Here is a 27,348-nt window from a genome sequence, read left to right as displayed (position 1 = left end):
CAGCGGGCGATTAGCACTCCAGTGTGTAATATAGCTCAGTGATCCCATCTTGCATCAAACGTTTCCTGTTTGGCTCATGAAATTCAGGAGCTTCATCCGGGGACCACTGCGGCGTCCGTTCAAACTTCCTTCTTGCAGAATTTTTTGCAGCGCTGCACGGCCCTGGTAACCATACGCGCAACCGCATGTAACTGATGTAAGTAGACACATTGATTTTCAATTATTTGGGTTCCTTGTGGCGCTGCAGCCGTATCTGCACTATATTTATTAGACTTACCACAGAGTGCTTAAAAATATTACCATGAGTTCCAGTTTGTTGGCCTCCAAGCTACTGCCCTCAGATGATTTTTCTCCTGACTTTCACCATCTCACAGGATAAACTGTCATTTAAATCGTAATTTTATGAGCCCCTTAGAGCTGGAGACTCAGTAACCGCTACTTTTGTCATGGGTGTGCATAGTGTTTTGCACAGTTGGAAAGGATCAGCATTGCAAATTCACCACTCCTGGTCAACTTTTACTTGATATTTCTCAATCTAAGTATCATGAGCAATATCCCTCAAAATAATCAAAAAGGAGAAGTTGTAAAATATGTTGATGCATGCTTTGTAAGATTTTTTTTAAAAGTAAAGCCATTCAAGTACTCCATCATGTATACATTTGGGTTTATTTTATTTCACACGCTCACACATTTATTTATTTTACTTCTTTTACTATTTACATGTTTATTTGATATTCATATAGTGGAATAGCATTTCACATACTTCACTACGACATATCATAAAATAAATTTTTGAATTTTACTGATAAATGGACAAAACCGAAGACAAACAGAAACAATCATCTGTTCTTGAAGTTCTCTAAATGATTTCATCCATTCAGCTATTACTTCCTCTCATCTCATACAAGGTTCCACCATGTCAGAAAAAGACTCAGCATGTGGAGCAGAATATATTTTAAGAACCTAACAGAAGATTCCTAGAAAAACGGGAAGCATAAATGTGCATAACAGTTGGTCCTTGTCTCCCACCTATACAGCTTACGTCATGCCAGCACTAGAATATATTACTTATTACAAAATAAGCGACACTTTAAAGTCCACTTTGATATTTAGTTATATCTGTGCTGTCTGTATGATTTAACATCAAATCTACACACATTCATTGCGCAGACAAAACCCGTTGTTGCTGCTGGCTTAGCTGGTGTCACTGAGGGTGGTCAGTATGGAGCTGGCCTGCGTCGCCAGTTTGCTGCTACTGTGGTCCGCCAGTTTGTTCAGACTTTCCTTAATATTTACAGAGTTGAGCTCATCTCTCATCACACCTACAGCACAAAATGATACATAAAAAAAAGGTCAGGACCAACTGTAAGAGCTGATTAAAAAAAAGCCTCCAGACACTATAAAAGTACATAAGCATATTTTGCAAACAGGTTAGTGTCATACTGCAGCATCATTTCTTTTTGATGTAGTGTTTTGTTGAGTGGTTCTAAGTCTTTACTTGCATGAACCACTTTATTTATTTGCTACAGTTCCATTAAACAGAAACAGGTTAAGATCATATGAGCTATCAAATGGCTTGTCAACACTGTCCCAGTCCAAAATAGATTTCTCCTATCTGAGAACAACTCTGACTTAAATAACCATTTCATTAGAAGGTTATTTACATAGTCTTCAAATATGAATTATTATCATTGAAATGATTTATGTGAACAAGTTTATATCTTTTATTAAACTTATTGGCAACAGACTATGGTGTAAAAAAGACTCCTATGGAAATATTCATTTAATACCAACATGAAAGCACTTCAGTTAGGATGGATGGATGGATGGATGGATGGATGGATGGATGGATGGATGGATGGATGGATGGATGGATGGATGGATGGATGATCATATTAGCGACATTTTAAAAGTCTTAAGCATGAATATAAACTCTGGCCTCTGTCAGCAGAATCTTCAGCTTCTACTTGTGTGGAAGATCTGGTGATAGTAGAAGGGCCTCTGTACATCTTTCAGAATTATATGTTGGCCTGATGCTGAGACATGAATTAACTTTGCTTATTTTTTAGCAATATACTTAATAATAATACAATACTTTTTCTGTAGAACCACTATTTTACGTAAAAGAAAACCTGCATGGTCTCTGTGTGTCAGCAGATATTTTCAAAATCTTTTCAAACCTTAAATTGGAAGAGGAAGGGTGCAGGAACTTGACTGTAAAACTCTTCAGTAGGCTAAACTGGTTCATTTTTGTTTGGAGACCAATTTCCATTTAATTAAGCAGAGCATCCGTTGTGTTCTTATCTGGAGACAGTTTGAAATTTGACTTTGAAAAAAGTGAAAGTGTAGTAAAAGCAAAAAACATACCGGAATTAGCCAAGGTGCAGATGAGACCCAAAGCACTGAACTTGACTTCAACTGCCCCCACAGGATCGTCCAACATATTCTTCAGAGTAGGTAAGAGCTTTGCCTCGCTAAATGGATCCCTCATAGATTCTGGTATTCACAAACCCAGACAGAAACACATGAGTAAAAGCATTGTTCCTAGCTAATGAGATGGTCAGAAACCACAAGGATTAAGCCTGATGGAATTCCAGCATCGGTGTCTATAGTGATCAAAGTTTTACATCGTTATTTGCATCTACAAAAAATACAATGTGTTATGGACGAGGCAAAGGCTTAGCTATTTGGCCACAATAAGTGTGTTCAGAACAGTCAAGGTAAGGGTTTGAACCTAAAAACATTGCCTACCTGTCAAGCATGGTGGTAGTTTCATCATGCTGTGGGACTGTTTTGCTGCCAGTGGTACTGGTTCATTGCACAGAGTGAGTGGAATAATAAAGATAAAGACTGCCTCCAAACTCTCTGATTTCACCCCAAAGTCAGCAACAAGAAGTTTGAAACTTAGGAGCAACAGTGCGATCCTATGGGGCAATGATCCCAAACACATCAGAACTGGGCTTGGAATGGATAAAGTAGGCCAACATTAAGCCTTTTGAATGGCCCAGCCAAAGGCTCCATCTCTACGCTATTAACATGTTTGTGGAATCGGCAGCAAAGCCAGGTCCATGCCAAGAAACCAACCAATTTAAATGTTCTACTAAAATGAGTGTTGACATATCTAGCCACGAATGTACCAGCCCATTGTTGATGGCTACAGAAAACATGTAGCTGAGGTGTAGTTTGCAAACAGATGTTTTACCACAGAAGATTTTTGGATATTTCTTAGCCTGTAAAGTAAACTTTTTACCCTTGGTGAATTAGAAAATGTTAATTCCACATTCTCCAGTTGTAATCACATTAAGATGTGCTGGAAACTTTGGGGGGTATTTATTTACATAAACTCAGAAATAGCTTTACCAATGTCAATAGCAGACGCTATCGCAAGGGCAACCAGGGCTTCATTCTGCATGATGACATGCTCGCTTGTTGCCATAGTGATGAGGTGTCGAACCCCATCTGCTCTAGCCACAGCACGGACAACTTCCTGTTAGAAAATGGAAAAGAGCCCATCATTCAGAATCAAGAGTTAATCTTAGACTAGCTCAGTGTTGTCAACGAATAAAGTCCAGCCAGATCAGATGTCCCTGCCAGCATAAGGAAGCTCACCGGACTGCGACTATGTCGGATTAGGGCTGCCAACAGGCGACTAGCTTCTCCTCGGACTCCTGCGTGGTCTTTGGCTCCACACCACTCCATGATTCGTGCCAGCAGAACAGCATCTCTGCCCAGCTTTAAGGCTGCCCCCTCTGAAACACATAGCAAAGGATTGGTTGATGTATAGTGGGACATTAGAAATTATTCTAAAAATAGAAACTTAAAAAAAAGTTACATTTAAAATTGGGCTGTTTTCCTATATAGTTATTTTCTTTGAAACTTCCTGCCTCAAGAACTCAAGAGAACATAAAAGCTAAAATGTTTCATGCTACTTCCCTTTAACTAAAGAAGTCACAGCTCAAAACCAGTACCTTGCAATGACATCACACCAGTCCAAATTATAGTTTGACTACCTATTGCATGATTACCTGAACATAAGAGGAAATTAATTTGGTGGGAGTAAGAATCAGCTTATCAATTTGCAAATTCTGCTCAGAGCTGAATCCCAGTTTTCTCCTGAGAATTCTGATTTCACACAGAAGAAATACCAAGAGTCAAGACCTTAAAATGAACACCAGGATTTATTTACAAATATTTACAAATATAGCTGGGTTTAAATGTATTACGAAAAAGGATTTTCAAAGGGTCAGATTATGATAAATAAAATCAGAGGTGATGAAACATGGAATAAAGGTTTATATTAGCATGGAGAAAATAAAAATACCAACAACAGCAGAGGACTGACGTGTAATAAAACTTTTAATTAACAAAAGCCTGTGTGATATTCTAACACTACTAAACCTGGTGGAGAACCACAGGTGCACCTAAAAAATATGAATATTGCGTAAAAGTATATTTCTGAATGTGAAACAGTTATTTTATAGAGATTCATTACACAGAGTAAAATAGTTCAATGTATTGCTTCAGAACATCAGAATATCACATTAGACCAATCAAATAAAGATGTTTTCAGCATGTATGTCAAGCTTCTGAAAAGTCTGTCCATTTCTATGCAGTCAATCTTGGTTGGGCCTCCTCCTGCATGCATTACTGCCTCAATGCACTGTGGCATAAAGACCATCAGCCTGCATAGGTGTCCAGGCCATCTGCCTTGTTGGGTCTGCTGTCTCTCATCCTCCTCTGGACAAAAGCCCAAAGATTTTCTATGGGGTTCAGGTCAGGGGAGTTTCCTGGCCAATCAAGAGCAGGATCACCATGGTCACTGAACCAGTTGTTGGCACCCTTAGCAGTGTGGGCCAGTGCCAAGTCTTTTTGGAAAATAAAATTAGCACCTCCATACAGCTTGTCTGCTGAGGGAAGCATGAAGCGCTCTAGACTCTCCTGGTAGACAGCTGCATTGATGGTGGACTTCTGAAAACCCAATGGACCAGAACCAGCAGATGTCATGGCACCCCAAACCATCACTGACTGTCGAAACTTCATTCTGGACTTCAAGCACCGTGGATTCTGGAAAATTTGCAGGTAACAGTAACAAAACAGTCAAATACTCATGACATTAGAATTTGAGGTTGGGACTGTTTGTTCCTTCTATTGCTAGTTTAACATCTGGTAAGAGCTGCTTTTCCAAAGGTTGCTCTCCATCTTTCTTTCTAATCTTGCTCTGGTGCTTTCTCTGTCTTCCTGAAATGCTTTTGTCTTTATTTTGTCTTCAGAGCTGAAATCTGTCCTATTCTGACTAACTCTGCTCTCATATCTACCCAGAAACAGAGGCCGAACTCTGCAGCCAATAGCCTCTGGCTTGTATTCTATTGATGGAAAATTCGACAACCTATTATTTACGACTCTTTGTGTAACACAGCTTGGTGAACGCCCCTCAAGGGTCCAAACACACATAACCAGTTATTTTAGCACCGCTAGAAACATTAACACACAACTCTCCAACGTGAGGAACAGTTCATGAATCCTTTCAGATAACAGATTTAAAAAAAATATTTTTTCTTGTCTTAGTCCTTAGTTCTTGACACTAAAGTAAAAATAAAAACCTTGAGTGTGAGGTAATATAACTACAATATTGTATAACATCTTTGCAAACCATCTTCCATGAGATATAATTTCTACTCTACAGTCCTGAGGCAGTGAAGGCTTTTCAACACCTGATTCATCTGTTTACTAGGCTCTCGTCCTACTCCATCTTGACCTGGCTAATCCTTTTGTGGTGGAAGTCGATGCCTCTGATGTTGCTCATGGTACAGATCTTTCCCAACGGGGTCCCAGTGGTCTACTCTACCCATGCTGCTACCTCTTGAGGTAGCAGCTTGCATGGGTACCTCCCCCACATTGCAGAAAAAGGAGTTGGGGACTGCGAGCTGCTGGCCATAAAGTGTACCATGGAAGAGTAGCATCACTGGCTCCTTGGAATGGCTGAACCATTCCTCATCTGGGCCAACCATCAGAATCTTATACACATCCAGACAGCCAAGCAACTCAATCCTAGGCAGGGTTGTTTAGCTCTGTTTTTTGAGTCCTATAACATCAACCTCGCCTGTCATCGTGGTTCCAAGAATGTTAAGGAGGACGACCTCTCCTGGCAGTTTTCCCATTCCACTCCTTCCCTGGACCCATCTTACCCTCTCACCTTATTCCGGCACCTCTTTGCTGGCCTTTGGAGGACTCTATCCATGCTGCCTTGACTGCAGAATCCACTCCCCTTGAAACTTTGGCTAATCACCTCTATGTTGCCCCGCAGTGCCATCAGGAGGCCTTGGTCGGGACTCAGCTCATTCAGGGTTACCTTTGGTCTCTTAATCTTTGTGATTATTACCCTCCTGGCCCAGTCTGTGAGTTCTGGTGGGCGGTCTTCTCTTGGAAGGTTTGTTGTGGTACCAGATGTTTTCCATTTGAGGATGATGGATCTAATGGTGCTCAAGGGAAACATCAAAGATCCCAGTCTTTCTTTCTAACCCCACCCTGACTTGTTACTTAGTCCCTGACTTGTTTGGAGAGCTCATTGGTCCTCATAGTGTGAATCCTCCTGTTCAGGAGCAGCAGCTTCTGGGGACTTTCAGAAAAGTTGTTTAAAATGACACATTATATGACACTTAGACTGCCCACAGTTGGACTTCATTTCTCTAATTATGGGAGATTTGAAGGTAATTGGTTGCACCTACACTTTTTGGAAGCTTCATAGCAAATGGGGTGTATATATTTGCACATCCCAATTTATCTGTTGTTTATTTTCTTTTTAAATATGTTATGTATTTTTTCTCATTTCACTTCACCAACTTGTAGAGCAGAATTAAAAACATTTAAATCACAGGCACGACTGTCACACAATGTGTAAAAAGCCAGGGGAGGTGGGGGTGAAAACTTTTAGAAGGGACACTAGAGGAAGGTAATCCTCTTGGCTAAAACTGTGACTACTTCCAGAAAATCAAGGTTCTGTTTAAAAAAATGTTGCACCGTGTACAACTATGTTTGCACCAGTTTGCTCACCTTGCCCATCCACCATCATGCGTAGCGTGCCCAGCAGTTTGAACTGAACCGGTGGCATGTCTGTGCGCAGCAGAGTCTTTATCCTCTCAGTGACTCCATCCTCCAGCATCCTCACTTTGTTGGTTGCTAAAAGACAGAAAAGGAGTGTGCAGCTGTCTGAGTAAAAGCTGTATGTTTATGTTAAACCCTCATCTAGGCCCTGAAACCAGCTGTTCAGTGCCTGTATTCACAAAGATTCTCAGTCCTCTCAGAGAGCTCCTATCGTAAAATAAAAATTCCTGCCAAGGAATTTTAGCTGAGAGCAACTCTGAGTCAGGAGATCACAGACTTTTTTATCTTAGTGAGGAGGTGTGGTTGACCCCGCTGCTAGGTGTGATGCTGTCTTTTAAGAGCTGTGATTGGTTGATACAAGACAATTAAAAATGTAAAATGTACTCCTAGGGATCAAAGGAGAGAAATTAACTAATTAGACTGGATTAAAAATTGTGTCATGATGATGAAATTTAACTTAAATAATTGTCACACAGAAACAAAACATTTAAACACATTTTATTTACATCATCACTTTGATTTGCTTATGTTTACTCACCATATTGATCATTTTACTACTTCATCTATTTGATATTAAAGCACACTCACGTGTCAGCATTTAACTGCGATTGCCTGTTTGTGTAAAACGGTTGGATTTGGCAACACAACCAACATAAGATGGAGACAAAAGGTGGAAGAAACCAAGAGGAGGAGCACCTCTGTCTGTACAGTTCTAAGAGGACAATAGTGTTGAAAGGTAAATTGGTCCCTGGATCATCGTGCAGACAGGCAGACTTTGAAGCACATTGGTGCAGAACAAATTAATTTCTCCCTATGGGGATGATAAAGTTTATCTTATCTACATATTAATAATTGTATGATTGTTGAAGAAGGTTAAGTGTTCATTTCCTCCAGTGTTCAGGTGGTGGATCAGCCAATAAGCTCTCTCTGTTTCCACCACCTTCCCGTCAGATTTTTCTACTTTTAGTCTTACGATTCTTTGTGAATACGGGCACAGATGTTTTAGGTAACCTTTGACTGTTTGTGTGAGAGAGATATTAAAGCGGTCACAACATGAAGCAGTCGAGAAACTCATCCAGAGTTCTTGTATTAAACCAGTCAAAGATGATCAGCTGCTTTTTCTTTCTTTTCGCTCATAAAGTGAGCGTTCTTTGTTTTATTGGTCTTACTCCTAAACTGTTTTCAGTTAAGCATTTGATGAAAGGATGACAACAGAACTTCAGCAGTAACTAGAAGCATTACCATAAATGATCAGTTTTAATATTTGTAAATGAACCAGAGGCCGAACATTGTTTCATGCCATGAGCATGCACAGTATGTGTTTGTCATTTACAGATGAAATCAAAATGTTTAGATGAGCACAATGATAGCAGATAGGCATTGACTACAATATAAATGACATACATAAATGTTAAGCTTCAACCATAATTTTACTGTTTTGCTTTGAAGAGTACCAGGGATGGCCAGGTTCCTTAGAGCGCTCAGCCCAGCATGTTGAACAGAGACGTCCCCTTCATCTACATGCTTCTCCAACAATGTCAGGATGTGTGGAACCACACCAAGGTCCAGCATCTTCACACAGTTGCTGTCTGACATGAACATAGCAGGAAAAATCCAATTCAAAAATTGGTCACAATAATCCTACATCTTCCACAAACATCTAAGTCTAACAATAATTTACCCACCTACAATAAGACAATATGTAAATTCCAACTATTTTGCTGTAATGCTCTCAAACATGGTTTGGTTTGTTTCAGTAAACAATGGCACGTATTGTGCTTTCAAACCAGAGCTGTACATCTGCATTTCACAACGCCCTGTAAAAGGAGATCCTTATATAACCCATGGGTTAAATTTGTTTCCTGCATTTAACCCATCCCAAGGGGTTGGGTTAAATGCAGGAAATAAGCTTTTTATCTGGCCAAATAGAGGCCATGCTTTTTAACCCATATTTAGGGGATGGGTAACAAATTTCATTGGAATGTGTGTTGCAATGACAGTAAAGGTGATTATTATTATATCTATTTTTAATGGGTAAAAGCATGAGCTTCTAGAATCGGGTATTACCTGCTTCTCATATCAGCAAAAGATCCATCTGCTAAACTGGTGCCTTGGCAAAAGTGCCACACAGAGACATAACTAATGAGAACAGAAAGAATCGTTTTCCCCGTTATCCATGAATAACCAGTTATCATTGGGCCACAAGGCCAGGGGGACAGTGTGCCCTGTTAGCTGTAGTGCTGGGGTCAGTGGGGGTCCTGACATTCCATATGGGGAGAAAGTGTTGCTTTTAGAGATTCCTTAGCCTACTTCATCTTGACAGACAGGTTTTATTTAAGTCATTTCTTGATATTGCAGGTCAGACAGTTACCTCATGATTTAACAAGGGGGCAGTTACCTTTTCACAGAGGGTCAGTTGGATTTCCCTTAATAAAATTCATCATTTGATAACAGTTTTTTATTTACTTGGATTATCTTTGGCTGACATTGACATTCATTTGCTGATCTAAAAAGGGTGACCAAAACATAAGCACCCCAAAAATACTTTTTGGTTTACTGAACTGTACATACATCTTGACTAATATTTGGTTAAACATCCCTTGACAAGGTGCTCCTTAAGCACATATGTAATGTAACATTTACAAGCCTCAGACATCATTCTGGCTAGCTAGTTGTCCACTGTACCTGACAGAATGAGGTCCTGTCCAGTTCAGAAGCACAGTTTTATCGATTCCAAACTGTTTTTTATGTGTGGTTGAGAGCATTGTCCTGCTGGAACTCCCACTTGTTTAAGGTAGGAGACCATTCAAGTTGAAGAATTAGAAAGCATCAGTAAACTTACAGGAAAACAAACCCATTCCATGATGCAGATGCCATCATGCTTGAGCTATGAAATGTTCCCAAGTTTAAAAGGCATCACCTTGATACCTCTAAACATACTTTTTGTAAATGTGGTCAAACAGATCAATTCTTGTTCCCTCTGATCATAAAACCTCTTACTTAAAACACATATGGGCAAATCCGACTTTGAAGGTATTCAGTTTTGGACTTCTTAATGGTTGGAACCGTCAATCCATGCTAATGGTAATTCTAGGAGCTCCCTGTTGATGACTGGCTAGAGTCTTTGTGGTTTCTGGACTCTTCCTGGTAATTTTAACCAAATTTCTTTCATCTCAGGGTGTCACTTTGGGTCAAATGGATGAAGCTTGTACACAACTGGGTGTTCCAGTAAGATAATAATCACGCCCAAACTGGGTTTAAATGAGATACAGCAAGCTAACATCAAGCTTCAGGAATGGCTCTGACCTCAAGTCTGTTGAACATTTGCGGATTATGTGTAAAAGATGGAAATCCAACCAGTGCAAACGAGCTCTCTTAATTCTGACAAGAAGAGAGCCCAAATATCCAGCCAGAGATTAACAAGAAGCTTAGTATGGCTCTAAAAATGTGTGAGTGCACCTTGCTCATAGACTTTCAACCAATATTAAATGAGACATATGCATTTAGACAAGCATGTAAATGGAATTCTTATTCCTTATTCTTATTGTTTTCTTATTCAAGAAAAATTGAAGAAAAAACATTTCTGGTCTGTCTTCTTACTGTTCTTAATGCTGTAACTGGGACCAAATCATATTTAGTAACTTGATGCAAAAAGAGCGCAGATTCCTCACAAATGGTCAACTTGATAAGAGTTTGCATCGGTATATATTATTAAGGCTTTCTGCATTGTGAACCAGACTATGACAGGGCACAGATAAAGGATGCAAATCATAAGGGACTGTGACATGTTAGTGGATTAGAGCCTGTTTTTAGCTGTTAATTACCACCTTCTTTTTACAAGGCCAGCCCAAATGTCTCTGTATGCTTTTGGCTGAGTATGTGCTGAAATTAGTGATCTGAGAGCCATTGATTTGGAAACTAAATCAATGGCAGATCAGATCGAGAATAGGAAACAAATTTTACCATACTCAAATATTGTAGCCGTTAAGGGCCATCCATCCTACAAGAAACTCACCATTTCTGGCAAAGTTGGCAATGGCAAGGGCTCCTGACAGCTGGAGCTGGGTGTTGGAGCTCTGCAGCCAGGACAAAATGTCCTGGTAGACCTCACCTGATCCCTCTCCAAAGCACTTCTGCATAGATTCATCTGGAACACCCCACAAAAAACAACCAAAAACTGTTCAACATTTTGTGATCTTGCATCACTCATGTATGAATTAGTTCAATAAGTAGCACAGATCTTCCCAGTCTGTGACACAATCCTTACCAATAAGGTTTAAGCATGTTAATAACTTAGACAAATTATCCATCAACTATATTTTAAATAAAACACACATTATTTCCAGATGCTGTCCTACCTGCTTGTCTGTCTCCTATAAAATATCTTTGGTAATACAGTAGCTCAGTCAAAAAGTAGTCCGTGATCAGTATAGTTTTTGCTTTTATTCATCATCACATTGGCCAGATATCGTCCACCAGATTTAGGTATATCAGAGCACAGCTCACAACCTAAATCATCAAATTACTTTGTAGATATTGTGCATAACTGCATCGTTTTAGGTGAGCCAGGTAAAGCTATGACACCTAATCCCCTCGCTACTCACCTCCTAAAAGCAGGGATACTATCAGGTTGGAGGCGATCTTTATGCTGCAGAGGTCATGAGGGTCTGAGTGTCCTTGTAGATCTCGAATCATCAGTGATAAAGCCTCTGGTACTCCTGACTCTGTAAACTGCAGCTTCAGTGCATCTGGTGACAAAAAAGACCAACAGCTTGGTATTGTGTATAATCCTTGAAACCATATGTAATGTCTTAATATCAGCGTGTGTTTGTGCTGTGTGGCCCCACAAACCTTGTAGTCTTCATTTGATTCAGAGTTCTTTTTTTTTTTTATGACAGTTCCGAAACTTTTATTATTTTGGAACAGTGTAAACATATCTGCCTTATCAATTTAATCTCATTATATTAAATATAAATCAGTTTACTCATATACCAGAGATTAAGAAGAAATGTTGTCTCATAGCACTTGTCATAACAAAGAGATTGAGTAACACCGTCAAAAGTCAAATTGCTGGTTTTAGTTAGGCCTTAGGAGCGGCAGCTAGGAGAAGCAGGTAAAGTCATCTGTTAATGCAAACTAGCTTCACTATTATCAGGTCACTTTTGCTCCAAATGGGGTTGGAGATGTTGTTGGACTTTGTGTATTGTTGTGTTGTTAATCAGTATGGAATGAAGAAGTATTTGTGAGAACTGCACTAGTGATGGAAGCATTGAAACAAAATATTTCATAATTCAAGAGTAACTAAATGGGGACAGAGGATTGGTCTGTAGCAGTTTGTAGCTATTAATAGTGCTGTCTCAAAGTGCAGAGAAACATATCAGCATGCACTTACAACATCTCATTAAGGTATCTCACAATCTTATTTTGTGTATAGATGTTGCCTTGTTGATACTAGAAGGGAGGACTTGGTGGACATGCACCAGATTTATTCTATGTCTTATTTTCCAAGCAGCTTGTTTTTACGGGGCACATTTCACTGTGGTTACGGTTTCTAATGCACTCACATCTGTGAATCCCCAGAATGATTAGGGGCTAAACTTGGTTAAAGTAGGGCATTTCAGGACAGAGAACTTGAATCGTCTACCCCTGGATTAATTGCTAGAAATAAGACCCATTCAATGCCCACCTTATCATGTAGGTCTCATCAGCACTTCACAGGAAACCAGTGTGGACTAGCACACAGTTTAGCCTAAAGGATCTAATTACTGTGGACAATATCTAGGGTTCATCTGTCTTTATGTGAATATGAGAATAAGGAGTCATACAGAATTACCCAGTAGGATATTTTTGGTTTTTGATTAAGAAAAAACGTTTCTGCGTCTGGATTTGGTTGATGGGTTGTTGTTAGGTCTGTCACCTTACTGTCTCTTTTGTTTTCCTGCAGGACAAAGGTTCAACACCTCAGAGGGATTTTCTGCCCATTTGCTTTTTATTGTCAGATTACAGCCATGTTAGAAATATCCATCTATCCATCCATCCATCCATCCATCCATCCATCCATCCATCCATCCATCCATTCAATTCAATTCAATTTTATTTATATAGCGCCAAATCATGAAACATGTCATCTCAAGGCACTTTACAAAGTCAAGTTCAATCATATTATACAGATTGGGTCAGATTATACAGATTGGTCAAAAATGTCCTATATAAGGAAACCAGTTGATTGCATCAAAGTCCCGACAAGCAGCAGTCACTCCTGGGGAACCGTAGAGCCACAGGGAGAGTCATCTGCATTGTACATGGCTTTGCTGCAATCCCTCATACTGAGCAAGCATGAAGCAACAGTGGGAAGAAAAACCACCCATTAACGGGAAGGAAAAACCTCCGGCAGAACCGGGCTCAGTATGAACGGTCATCTGCCTCGACCGACTGGTCGAGGCAGATGACCGAGGCATCCATCCATCCATTTTCTGACCCACTTAATCCCTCATGGGGTCGCGGGGGGTGCTGTTGCCTATCTCCAGCGTTCACTGGGCAAGAGGCAGGGTTCACCCTGTTGCTTTGCAGCAAGAAGATTCTGGGTTCAAATCCAACCCTGGGTCTCTCTGGATGGAGTTTGCATGTTCTCCCTGTGCATGCGTGGGTTCTCTCCGGGTACTCCGGCTTCCTCCCACTAGTCACTTTTAAAATGTACATGCCCTAACTTTTATGTTGCCCCCACGCCCCTCATGTCTTACCACTTTCACCCAGTGAGCCCAGTATTTCCAAGATGACATGCCGCCGCTCAGCGTCAGGAGCCCGTTTCAGCTGAAGAATCAGTGTGTCTGCCACATCCTGCTCCACCAGGGCCTCTCGTGCACAGTCTGTGGACATAAGGCTCTATGACTACTGACAGACGGGCAAGTACAATTATCCTAACAATATAATACATGTTTTAGCAAGGAGAAACCAGAATAAAACTCTGGGTGTTGGAAGATATGGCTGAATTTACAGGTACATATAAAAAAAATTATATTACGTAATATTGCCCAACATCTCAAAAAGTGAAACTCATATATTATTTAAAAAGCATTGTACATAGAGTGATCTAGTCCAACCCTGTGTTTCTTGTGAAGTTGATAATTATGAAAAATCAAAACAAAAAAATAAAGTAGGTCTTCTGGTTCTTTTTTGTTTCTTTTGTTTCTCAGACTTCTTCAGTCTCAGGAGATAAACTCAGTCCTTTAATCACTACCTTTGCCTAGTGGATCAACAAGTTTAACAGTAGCAATCAAAACTGGTTGCACACATGCAAAAGAGGACTATCAGGTTAAAAACAGATAGTTGGTGTTCTTATTGTTCCCAGAGGGCTGAGTCATACTCGTAATAACTGCATTGTAAGAGGGGGACAATTGGACCCGAAGGCCACCACCCCTGTTTAATCACAGTTGGTTTCTCTTCACAAAAATGGCTTCCTTTGCTCATCTCTTAAATCAAAGTATATCCATGCTCAGGATGAGAACATTGTCATCCCTAACAGAGTAACCGCTGGCCTGCAGATGAGTCCTAACAACCAAATGGCCTGATTATGTCTCTCTTTTGTGCGGGAGCATCGGTGACCATTAATGGTCAAGCACAGATAGGCCACTTTCTGAAATTACTGACAAAAAAATATGGCACTATTTGAATTTTGTTTTAGATGGAGGACAGACATTGTTGTTGGATGAACAACAGTGTCTGCTCACAGTTTCCGCTCTAATTCATCCCAAAGGTGCTCTGTCAAGGCTGTGTGCAGGCCAATCAAGTTCCTCCACACCCAATTTGCTCACCTATGTGTTCATTCATTTTGGAACTGAAGGGGAATCCCAAATTGTTCCCACAGAGCTAGGAGTATGAAACTGTCCTAAATGCACTTAAACAAAGAGACCAAGAAAAACCCTACGAGAGAACCCCTACCATAATCTTCCCTCCACTAAACTTTACCCTTGATACTGTGCAGTCAGGCAGGTACTGTTGTTCTGGTAGCCACCAAAGCTGAACTCCTCCAATTGTATTGGCAGATAGAAGCAACGTTCATCACTCTAGAGGACACATCTGTTTTAGAGCCCAGTGGCAGTGTACTTTACATCACTCCTATCCTTTGCATTACACTGTGTGATGAAAGGCTTAGCTGCAGCTGCCACATGCAGTCTGGAGGGCAGTAACTACTGGCTCTACAGACACTTGCTGACCTCTGTACACTGTGCTCCTCCTCATCCTCCGACCCCGCTCTGATCTTATGTGGCCACCACTCCATGGATGAGCTGCTATTGTTCCCAATCACTTCCACTGTGTTAGAATCCCACCAACAGCTGGCCGTTCAGTATTTAGTAGAGATGAAATGTCATTGTTGATATTGTTGCACAGGTAGCGTCCTATCATGGCACTGAGGTGGAATTCACTGAGCCCCTGAGAGTGACTCATTTTATCACTATTTGTAGTAGCAGTTTATATAACTAGGTGAGGGATTTTATACATCCGTGGACATGGAGGTGCCTGAAATGATTTGGAGAGGTGAGTGAATATTTTTGGTAATACAGTTTATTACAGATGTAAAGGCTGAGAGACAAAAATAAAGGACAAAATACCAGCACGATGTCATGTTGTATAAATCAAAGTACTTAAATAAAAATAAAAAAACTCCACAGAACTGAACTGAACAGGAGCTAGAAAAACCTTAAATTACACAAGTAACCAAAGAACCCAAAAAAGAAACAAACTAAAACCAAGTATTTCATTGTTGGAAAAATATCATGGTTAAGATCTCGTATACTTAGTTATATAGCATTAAAGTTTGTCACTCTGTGTATAAGCCTTAGGTTCAGCTGTTAAGCTTACAGGACATGATGACATTTGAAGCAAACAGTTATCTCATGAACAGGAAGGAGGAGAATACATGGACATGGACTCTAGCAAAGGAGAGCCTTGGGAAACTGCTGGGTGGACAATAAATACAGAATCATTCTCTGTATTACTTAATTTTACTTAGCTCCATCTTGGAGAGGGTGCATATTCTGTAAATTTTTTTGAATTCCTGGAGCTAGATAAAATCTAGATAAAAAGATAAAATCTAGATAAAATACCTGGATATATCAGCAAGAGGAGTCTGTCACTTCTCTTTTAATAAGGTTAATATTAGAATTACACCAGCATTTGTACTTACAGTGAAGATGAAGACTGACACCATGAACATGTGATGAAGATCAGATTAGGTCTTAGAGGAGAACCGAAGAACAGACTGACTGAGAGAAACTACAGAATCAATGAGAAAAACAAAACAAAGCACATGATCACAGTAGAACCACAAAAATGACTGAACCTCTGGTGAAATCACTAACTTAAATATTGACTCAAAATATCCAAACACAAAGACAACATCCTAACAATACGAGCCACGCTGATGACAGGATGGCTTTACAGCAAAACTCACAGCCAGGTGTGTCCCACACATCTCTGGATCCATTAACAACCTTGTTCCCTATCATGGAGCAGCAGATCCATAAAACCAGGACCAGCTGTCTGACCAGCTGATGTCACTTTTTACAAAGAGCTTTTTGTTAAGTGAAACTGAAAACGTGAAAAATAATTAATGGGTCGGCTTGAAAATACACTATATGACCAAAAGTATTCACTCACCCCTCCATATGATCGACTTCAGGTGATTCAGTCATTCGGATAGCGTTGAGTCAACCACTCAATGCAACCTGCTGGGTTTCCTTAAATAGAAAACCTTTTGACCAATCTGTCTGGATGATTTGATTGAATTGACATCGTACGGTGCTTTAAGATGACATGTGTTGTAAATTGGTGCTATATAAATGAAACCGAATTGAATTCAATAGAATCTCCATGTCCACAAGTGTATAAAGTCCAGCACCTGCCCACACAGATTAACATCAGTGATAGAATGAGTTGCTTTCAGGAGCTCAGTGAATTCCACCTCGGTGCCATGATAGGACGCTACCTGTGCAACAGTATCAATCATGACATTTCCTCAATCCTCCTAGATATTGAACAGTCAGCTGTTGGTGGGATTCTAACACAGTGGAAGTGATTGGGAGCAACAGCAGCTCATCCATGGAGTGGTGGCCACATAAGATCAGAGCGGGGTCAGAGGATGAGGAGGAGCACAGTGCACAGAGGTCAGAGACTTTCTGTTGAGCCAATAGTTACTCACCTCCAGATTTCATCTCACTGCGTAAGGTTTGCAGTTGCTGGTATGAGTAAAACATTTTTAGAAACAGAATTTGACCATGCCATTAATGGAGGAATGTACGGCAGAATAAAAACTCAGTTTGCTGCATTCACTGACTTCACTTTGTAAATTGCAAAGGAAATGAAAGGGAAGAGATGGGGAACGAGCAATGATAACACAAACTGTACCTCGATTTTTGAGTAAATGAGCAAATACAGGCTCAAATGATGGGGGCTTTAATTCAAACTGTTCCTAGGTAGTGGATATGTACTTCAATAATAAAAAAAAACCTCTGGAAGATAGTCACCCAAATCAGCCAGGTTACAGAGAGCCAGCAGGCAGACGTTGACGAGCGGGTCATTGTCAGGGTACTCCTTCATTATGGACACTAATCTGGGGATTACTCCACTCTGGACTAACTGGTCCTGTTGTTGTGCTGAGGAGAGAGTCAGACAAGAAAGGTGCTCAAGCATTGTGTACCAGGTTTGGACTTCTTTATTTACTTATTTTTTACATTGGAATTGAAACTATTAACCATATTGATTTAATATTGTGTCACAGACTTGGTTCCAAACCCTTTCCTCTGAATCCCCAATATTTCTCGGATTTTATTGTACCTTGTATTATATTCTATGTGATGAAACTCCTCATCTCCTCTTGTAGAAAACTTTTGTAGCATTGTTAAGAACATGCTATACAAACAGTTATCTAATGTTCTAATTCTAAAATCACAGGATTGAAACGTGTATGTGTTGCTCTCTAAACCCAGAACCCCAATAAGTCTGTGCTGCCTGAACTACTCACTGTTGTCAAAGCAGATCCGTCCAATGGCCCTGCCAGTATTCAGCAGCATTTCCTGGTCACCACTGTTCAGATGAGGAACCAGAGCCTTCACCAGGCCTGCCTCGATGCACGGTTCTCTCACAGAAGCTGCAGCATACAGATGGAGAACAAGGCAGAACTGTTTCAACTCGGCTGACACTGCTCTTAAGAAGAACTTTATTCTTACAAAGATGGGAAACTAGTTCTGCCAAAGCACAGGAGCATTCATTTTCAGATATTGTACCGTTCTCTCTCAACCTCTGCAGTTACACTTAAGAAAAATCCTAATTTCTTGAAAATGCATTTCTGCTTTCAGAAGTTTGCAGATATACTCTCTGCTGCTTGAACAATGCTTGACAGAACTTCACCTTCTCTGCATGTGAATGCAGCCCTCACTCTGTCTTTTCCCATGCTCCCAGAATCCTTTGCTTTGGTTTGACCTGCTGCAGTAACCCCACCCAGTTAACAGGAAGAATGTGTGAGTATGATGCTACTTTCTCCTTCAGGGTGTCCCTGTTCTGCTCACATCAGTCTGTGGAGTGGTGGTCTAGTGGTTAGTGCACTGGACTTGTGTCCCGAAGGTTCAACTCCCACATACTGCAACTCTGGCTCCCTCAGCAAGACCCTTAACCCACAAAACTGGACAAGTGTCTCTGTGCCTTCTTTGATTGACATCTACAACTCCCGTTGTCTCAGTAGGGCCAGAAACATCCTGAGGGATACCACTCACCCCGGCTTCCATCTCTTTAACATACTGCCCTCAGGCAGGTGCTTCAGGTCAATACAGACTAGAACAAACGGATTCAGGGATAGCTTCTTCCCCACAGCCGTCACCATACTCAACCTTCATCCAGATTTGCACTAATGTATTGTATGTGTATTTATGTGTGCACTTTTATGGAATGGAGCTGCTCTCCAAATCTCATTGTACTGTGTGCAATGACAATAAAGGCTTTCAATTCAATTCAATTGAATTCAGTTCAACCCCAGGCGCTGCACAGTGGCAGCCCCCCCCCCCCCTCCCCCCCAAGGGTGATAGGTTAAATGCAGAGAACAGATTTCGTTGTAATGACAATAAAGGTGAATATTATAGAAGAATCAGCCTATCTGACCGGAAGTCTTTTTTTATAGGTGTCTTATAACACTGTTTCATGGACACCCTGCACCCAATCAGAATCGAGTATTCACTCAGACCATGGTATAAGTTTTATTAATGTATAGTAGAGAAGAAGAAAACAAGTGAAAAGGATGGTAAAAGTGTACCTTCTCGTGCCATTTCTGCCACCACTAGAGCCACCTGGCAGCTCAGACTGCTTCTGCTCTGTAAGGCCTGAGCCAGTGTGGGTAGAATCCCACTTCTGACAACCTCAACAGCTGCATCCGTCTCTGTGGACACACAAAGCCATTTTCAAATCTACAACATGATATTATTTTAATAGATAAGGCATTTTAAAGATGCTATATAATAAGGATGTGCGTGCCATAACAACACAAATTAAATCCTTTCTGCTTTGTACCCTTTTAACATTGTGTAAGGTGAGGCCATGTGCCTGTTGAGATAAGGAAATGGTTGCTGCTGGGAGGTAATTTAAGTATCGAAGCAACAAAATCCCAGATGGTCTTCTGGCTGTGATGTGTTCTGCATGCAGATGTGTCACAATAACTCACTCTTCTCAAGCAGAGCGGTCAGCACTGTGTCCAGATGAGGCTTTAGCTCTTCTTCGATCAGCTCTGTGCTCACACTGATGGCCTTTAATGCTTCATTTAGAGAGTCTGCAACATAAGCACAAAAGCATCAGCAATGATTTGAAACTATAAAAACCTAAATCTGTGTCTTTAATGTACAATACTTGGTTCAATTAATACTATTGTTTTTTATGTACCATCAGTCCCTCAGAGTGTGACACATACAAAGTAAATAACTCATAAAAACCTTTTACTGGTACCCACAAAATGTGTTTTTTCTGGTTCTGCCAACAAAAAATTCTGGAAACTGTCATTTTACTTAAAGATTGAGCAAGAAACTGTGACCCAGTTTGTTGAATGAGAGGAAAGCCTCACTGTTCTTTGCATAGTACAACTTAGATCTATGAATACACAGAAACCTGAGCAGAGGTCCACTGAACATTGTCCTCGGGATAAAATGAGAAATGCTAAGATGGTAAATGCAATTGTATAATGTTGTCAGTAGGTTTTCTTGAAGACTTTAGGCAAGGCGAGGAAAGGAAAGGTGAGTCGATTCGTATACACTAACACTTAAATGTTTGGTACTTGACTGCTAGTGTATTCTGGGTAATTCAAAGTGCTTTACAGGAAAACAATGAAACAGAGATTAAAGGAACACACCACAAAAAAATGTATCTTAAAAAATACAGGAAAAAGATGAAATATAGATGAAAAACACAAAGTATCACATAAAGACATGGGACATGTAAAAGATGCAAATGTTAAAATGACCACATTTAGGCTTATAAAAATGACGACAGAAGATAGAAATGATAAAGTAATCTTTTCTATTCATGGGAAAGCTGCTGCAAACAAAAACAGTTAATTTAAAGGAGCTGTTTTAGGTTTTCAGACAGTTTGTTCCAGTGCTGAGGAGCAGAGAAACTAAATGCTGCCTTAACCGTTATAGTTCTAGTCCTGGAAACACTGAGGAGGCAGGTATCTGAAGACCTGAGGGGTCTGCATGGTTCAGTCAAGAATCAACTATAAAATGTATGTCAGCCCAAACCCATTCAGTGCTTTACAGACCATCTACAAGGTTTTAAACTAAATCCATCCATCCATCCATCCATCCATCCATCCATCCATCCATCCGTCCATTCAACCAATCGTCTTCCACTTACCCAAGATTGGGTCACAGGACAGAAATCTAGACATCCCCTAGCTCTTCCTGGGGGATGCTAACGTGTTCCTAGATCAAACGGGATATTTAGTCCCTACAGCAAGTTATGGATTTTGTCTGTGGTCTGATTCCAGTGGGACACGCCCAGTAAGTAAAAACCCCAAAGAGAGGCGCCCAGGAGTATCCTGATCAGATGTGTAAAATTCTGTGTTTCGTACAAACTACAAAACTGTTTGTACAAATTGTTCCCCAAAGATCATTTTTCCATCCATCCATCCATTTTCTGGCCCACTTAATCCCTCATGGGGGTTGCTGGTGCCTATCTCCAGCGTTCACTGGGCAAGAGGCAGGGTACACCCTGGACAGGTCACCAGTCTGTCACAGGGCTACACATAGACGGACAGGACAAACAACCATTCACACACACCTAATTTAGAGAAGCCAATTAACCTAACCTAACTGTTTTTGGACTGTGGGAGGAAGCCGGAGTACCCAGAGAGAACTCACACATGCACAGGGAGAACATGCAAACTCCATGTTGGACTCAAACCTATGACCTTCTTGCTGCAAGCCAACAGCGCTACCCACTGCGCCACTGTGCAAATAGTTATCAGAAGCTAGAGCTAAAGTCAGTTTTGACAGGCAATAATGACCATTAGTAGACAGGCAGAGAGACAGGTGCCGGCTGCCTTCCCAGGCCCAACCCATTTTGACCCTCCCATTTTTAAATGCACTTGAGAACAATACGACATTTGAGCAGGCGGAGGCAGGCGCGGGGTCTTTTTCACACCCCTCTTCTCCGATTGCCATCCAGAGTTTGGGGCCTGGAGGAAGAGGGGGCTGCCTGGTCAGGCTTGGAGCTAGGGATGGCGTTGGGTCCTGGGGGTCGGCTGGAGCTGGGGTCTCAGGGTTTGTGGGGTGGGCTCTGGTTGGCTATCCCATTCGGTTCATGTTAGCCCCATCTCTGGGTGGATGGGCCGGTCTGGGCTGGGATCAGGGTGGGGGATTAGGGCCAGAGCATGGACCGCATAGGTCAGGGTTTGATGGTGGTCCCCCCCAATCCCAATGATGGGGTTCACCTCCCGGGTCTGGGGGCTGGAAACCCCTCTGGGGTGCCGATACCTGGACCCGGAGGTATAGAATGTGAGAATGTGTGTGACAAGTGCTGGTGTGTACTGCGCCCCTTTTATTGGGGGGGGGGGGGGGGTGTATGCATGTGGGGGCACTAGGGTGGGAATGTGTGAATGTGACTGTGTACCTGGTTTTCTGTTTGTCATCATGCTAGTTTGTCTCCTATGACATCTCAGGTCTCCACTGGGTGGGGAGCCCAACCCACTTTCCTGCTCCCCTCAATTGGCTGGCACCACGACCTGCTGGTGCATTGGTGGTCCTCCGAGTCTGGGCTGGGTGCTCGGGTGTGTGCTGGCTCACTCCTGGTGGCTGCTTCGCAGGACCTGGATCCCGTGGCTCTGGTGGGGTCTCAGGTCTCTGGGCCTCAGATCTCGGGTGCCATTGCTGGATCCTCTCCGGCGCAGCTGGCAGCTGGCGGAGCCCATGTTGCTGCAGCTCCCGAGGGCTTCATCACTGTGGCTGTTGGGGGGTTCCCTGCAGCTCCATTCTGCTCTTCACTGGGATGGGGAGGCAGCTATCCCTGTGTTTGTCACTCTTGGGCACCTTTGCTCTGGGGGCTCTTTTGGGCATCGGGGGTTCTGGTCTGCCTCTGCGTTCTGGGAGGCAGGTCTTTGGCTCCTCACGGCCACTTTTGAGCATTTTTCTTATGCATAAATATTACATACACAAGCGCACTCTTGCAAAAACCCACAGGTGCTTGGATCCAGGTACTTACAGATTCACTTCTATAGAGAAAACCCCTATTATTACCTTAGCTGTGACTTCATAAATGTCATATTAAATAATACTGTATATTCTTCAGTGATGGTATTAAGATGTTGGTTATTTGTACCTATAATGCTTTATCATTTTGTTTTAGCTTTCTGTTTATATATCTCTTTGCAAGTGTAGAAACAGACTCTGAGGATATTATCTTGTTCTCTGCTTTTCCGCTCCTCTATTTTTTTTCACCTTTTGTCCCTTTTAGCATTTCGTCTCATCTTTTTCTCTTTTACCTTTCCGTTTCTGTGTCCATTGAACATGAAATAGTCCCAGAACAAAATCTAATAAAGCTTCTTGCATATATAAATCAAGCAGAGCACTAATGCGAAAGCAGTAATGCTCCACTTGTGAAAGTAAATCTGTTAGGCTCACTTTGGCATTAAGGCAACAATTCTTAATGCTACACTGCCAGAGAGGCTGCATATTTTTTTTTCTATCTATCTATCTATCTATCTATCTATCTATCTATCTCTCTCTCTCTCTCTCTCTCTCTCTCTCTCTCTCTCTCTCTCTCTATATATATATATATATATATATATATATATATATATATATATATATATATATTCAGTCTGATGTTATTTATGCTGTTATGAACCACTCTACTCTAAAGCCTCTTCTGAAGAGAGGAGACATTGATGCCTCCAGGTTTGATAATTAGGCTAGTTTCAAACCTTCAGTTTTTAAGTAAAGTTTTAGAGGAGCTGGTCCTTAATCAACTAAACTTCCATGTAAATGTATACAGCATTCCAGAAAAATATCAGTCTGGTTTACAGTCCAATCATATTACACAAACTGCAGAATTTAAGAATAAATCCTTCAGCACTGATATTACTGGACTGTAGAGCAGCGTTTCATAACTTTGATCACACCGTCCTACTAGATTATAACAGGCTCAGACAGCCTGGACTTTCTGAAAGTGTCTTGAAGTGGTTCTCAGGAACATAAAATTCTTTGTGAATATAGGAATCAGCATGATGTGATCTAAACTGTGGTGTTCCAAGAGACTCAATTTTAGGTCCTTTCCTTCGACTCACAGTAAATCAGAGAGAGTCTCTACATATATATATATATATATATATATATATATATATATATATATATATATATATATATATATATATATATATATATATATATATACAACTGTATGTTTATCTATGCGTAGCACCTTGTCACCAAAACAATTCTTTGTACGTATAACATAATACTTGTTGGTGAAAAAGCTCATTATGATTCTGTTTGGTTTGGGGCAGGATAGAAGGATGCTGAGCTTGTTCCTGAACTGAACCTCTTGTAGAATGTGTTCAGCTCATCATTCTGTCCACACTTCCATCTCTCCAATCCTCCTTCTGCTTGAAGCCTGCATTTGATCTTCTTTATCCATCACCACACATTGCTGATATTGTTCTGCTGGACATTCTTCCTGTACACCTCCTTGCTGTTGCTTATCACAACTTTAAGTTGCTTCTGTATACCCTTCAGTGTTTCTCTGCCTCCATTCCAGGGGGCTTTTTCTTGTTGTTTAGCAGTTCCTTCAGGTCACTGGTGATCCAGGGGAAGTATCTCACTGTTCTGGTGGGGATGGTGTTATTCACACAGAAGTTTAAATAGTTGATCGTTCCGTCAGCACAACTGGGATTATTTGATTTATTTTTAGTGATTACTATTATTTTTGTCTTCAATACAGAAAACCTGATATCTGATCTGCAGCATTTTAATTGCTCCCTTCAGAAACAGAAATGTGTTATTTTTTAGCTAAAATCATGAGGAACATTCAAGATACTCTATACACCAACTGCTCACACCACAAAATACATCAAAGACTTTAGAGCATCATTCCTAATGAATAAATATGACTGAAAGGTATCCAGGAGAACAAAGACAATATTGATCTGAAAGACTGGAACATAAGGAACACAACATGGCAGAGGTCGGCTCAATCCATCTATCAACACCTTGAGTTCCAAATGTGATTCTTCCCAAATAATTACTAATAAAATTAAGGTAGGTCCTGGAGAATTAGCTGGGATTGTTGAAACAATCGTTCAACAATCACCGTTCATGCTCCGATGCAGTAGTTGTACTTATTCTCCTATTGTAATCACTTTGCGATATGAGGAGATACACTTCACTCTTTTCAAAAACTGAAAAGAAAAACAAAAATAAATGGAATGTTTTTGTCTCAACTGCAGCACTCAGAATTTGTACTCTTTGCAGAAATTGGGAAAACATTTGAGGCAGTATCCACAGCTCCTGAAGCGAATCATGACAATGGCTCCCAACGTCATGCCACTGAAAGGATGCCTGTACCAGGGGAGAACCAAGGTGTAAAAGGAGGAAATAGCGTGGAAGGATTTGTTCTCACAGCTGATCAATGTGCAGATCTGTCTATTGAGTTAAACGCTTCATTTTCTCATGAGCAACTTCCATGAGAGTGAGAGCCATGACATCACCATGCACTGCAGAGTGAGGGGCCTAAATGAGATTTGAGGCAGGTAGCCTGAGTAGCACAACAGCACTTGGTTATATAACCTAAAGGTGGAAGAAAGGTCTTGGGAATCTCATTATCAGACCGGACAGATATAATGCCTGAGAGTTACTCTATTTTGGCTTCACTGCACAGTCCCATGGAAGCCAGGATCAAGGGTACACTAACAAACATTCCCTTTGGAAACAAACAAAAGCAAAGGGCTTATCTACCAAAGCAAATGCGGAATGATGTTTGCTCGCTTAAATTTAAACTGCACTGGACTTAAGAGAACTGCTACAATCGCTAGCAGCAAAATCTTGATATTTATGATCAGAAGAAACACTAACTTGCTAGGGGTTGCCAAAAGATGAAACAATCTTCATCAGTACCTTTGCCTGGGGACAGAAAGGAATACCATCATACCAGATAGACTTTGCTTTAGCTCCTTTGTTTTCACAAAACAGTCCAGGCCTTGTCAACAGGAGCAAAACTCTGTGATTCAGATCATTTGGAAGGCATGTAACAGCTAATTCATTGCAGCTGCAAGTTTTCTATGACCTCTAAATGACTGCACTAGTTAGGGGTAAAACAACAAGAAAGAATGATGTTTTTTTAAAACTATACAATATAAACATGTGTGTAACTATGGTGTCTGGGTAGAATGAAGCCCAATCCGCTTAGATTAGCCTAGCTAGGGTTGTCATTCCTAAAATCACAGAATAAAGGTTGTGTGCAAGTCACCAAAGCTTACAACACATTGCATTAGATGCACATATACATACACAGTGAGAATGACTTACAGACAGAAATTACTACAGCTAATCCCTACAGAGCCTAAAATAACTTGAGTAGAGGGGAGGGGCAGTATTTGCCTGATTCACTACTACGTCAGGACCTAAACCCCATGTCCGTTTGTTTTTGTGTGACCAAGTCCATGTGTGTGTGTGTGTGTGTGTGTGTGTGTGTGTGTGTGTGTGTGTGTGTGTGTGTGTGTGTGTGTGTGTGTGTGTGTGTGTGGAAAAGGGAGAGAGCCTGTGAAGCAATAACCTAATCAGTCCCACTGGGATCTTCCAGGGAGCCCTCCTGGTATGTGAGGCAGCTTCTTCTTGTGTGAAACATGTGAGCATGTATATAATAACACATCCTTAGGCACTTACTATGCAGGTGGAAGGACACAATAGCACAAAGCTGTATAGTCTAATCCAATTCATGTTAAGAGGTACTTAGCCTTTCGGAACGCCTCTCATTCCTCAAAGACTACACGCTTATTATGCTGATAATATTGAAAAACTGTTTACATATTTTTTGACTAGCTGAAATGTGTTGGTATGCTGCACAGACTCGGTGTCTGGGTACAATTTCTCACATCAGCTGTTAGGATGAAACCAGCCAGAAACAGGTGAAATACAGATCGCTGCAGTCTCAGCATGAAGCTGTTTATAGCATCTATCTATCTATCTATCTATCTATCTATCTATCTATCTATCTATCTATCTATCTATCTATCTATCTATCTATCTATCTATCTATCTATCTATCTATCTATCTATCGCAACATATACAGGACGATGGCATGAAGCTACTCACCCACGTCTGTCATGGCTGCTGCTCGGCGGACTCTCTGCAGGCTCCCTGCCTCTGTTGCTGGTATTCTCCCTCTCTCTCTCTCTCTCTCTCTCTCTCTCTGTACGTATGCATGGATGTCGCTTGGGGTTGTGGCTAGGAGGAGAGCATCACTTGCATATTAAGATCAGGCTTACACTGAGTTTGCCCCACTGTGTTTTCTCTTATTTATTTTTTTCTGTTTCCCGCACAGATTTCCTCAGTCCCATAATAGCCCCATATTCTTTGATTTTTAGTATATTCCTATCTAATTATTTCTGCATTTGCAGCCCTCATGGTCTCTTCCTCTCCTCTTACTTTTGCAGTTTTCTTAAATGAAGCTACATACATACATACATACATACATACATACATACATACATACATACATAC

At 41.0% G+C, this 27,348-nt stretch overlaps 1 protein-coding gene and 1 long non-coding RNA gene across 3 annotated transcripts; one reads left to right on the top strand and one right to left on the bottom strand.

Moving 5' to 3' along the window:
- On the top strand, positions 1-5,593 carry LOC118560033. Its single transcript, XR_004929021.1, has 2 exons — positions 1-196; positions 4,900-5,593. It is a non-coding gene; the product is annotated as an uncharacterized LOC118560033 (long non-coding RNA).
- On the bottom strand, positions 655-27,017 carry si:dkey-191g9.5 (rap1 GTPase-GDP dissociation stimulator 1). 2 transcript variants are annotated; one of them, XM_036130665.1, is made up of 14 exons: positions 26,941-27,017; positions 19,808-19,912; positions 19,403-19,525; positions 18,122-18,247; positions 17,625-17,753; positions 13,842-13,967; positions 11,706-11,849; positions 11,117-11,248; positions 8,556-8,690; positions 7,051-7,176; positions 3,610-3,749; positions 3,361-3,487; positions 2,368-2,496; positions 655-1,322 (listed from the first exon to the last, which is right to left on the bottom strand). In XM_036130665.1, the coding sequence occupies exons 1-14, from the start codon at positions 26,951-26,953 to the stop codon at positions 1,195-1,197; spliced, it is 1,683 nt and encodes a 560-aa protein (XP_035986558.1). In that variant the 5' UTR covers positions 26,954-27,017; the 3' UTR covers positions 655-1,194. The 2 variants fall into 2 exon arrangements, with proteins under 2 accessions (XP_035986558.1, XP_035986557.1); XM_036130664.1 differs by lacking the exon at positions 26,941-27,017 and adding an exon at positions 20,989-21,272.
- Positions 27,018-27,348: the final 331 nt, after the last annotated feature.

Source organism: Fundulus heteroclitus, unplaced genomic scaffold (genome assembly GCF_011125445.2).
Source record: "Fundulus heteroclitus isolate FHET01 unplaced genomic scaffold, MU-UCD_Fhet_4.1 scaffold_37, whole genome shotgun sequence".
NCBI lineage: Eukaryota > Metazoa > Chordata > Actinopteri > Cyprinodontiformes > Fundulidae > Fundulus > Fundulus heteroclitus.
The sequence above is the reverse complement of the archived record's forward strand: the minus strand, read 5'-3'. Positions and strand labels throughout refer to the sequence as shown.

What these genes read in the sequence shown, in the direction of transcription:
- si:dkey-191g9.5 (XM_036130664.1), bottom strand. Translation starts at nt 21,022, where the DNA reads ATGTCTAGATTTCTGTCCTGTGACCCAATCTTGG. An exon ending in ACGGATCTGCTTTGACAACA is followed by an intron (nt 17,754 to 18,121) that starts GTGAGTAGTTCA and finishes CTCTCTCCTCAG; the next exon opens with CACAACAACAGGACCAGTTA. An exon ending in CTGTAACCTGGCTGATTTGG is followed by an intron (nt 13,968 to 17,624) that starts GTGACTATCTTC and finishes TTATGTCCACAG; the next exon opens with ACTGTGCACGAGAGGCCCTG.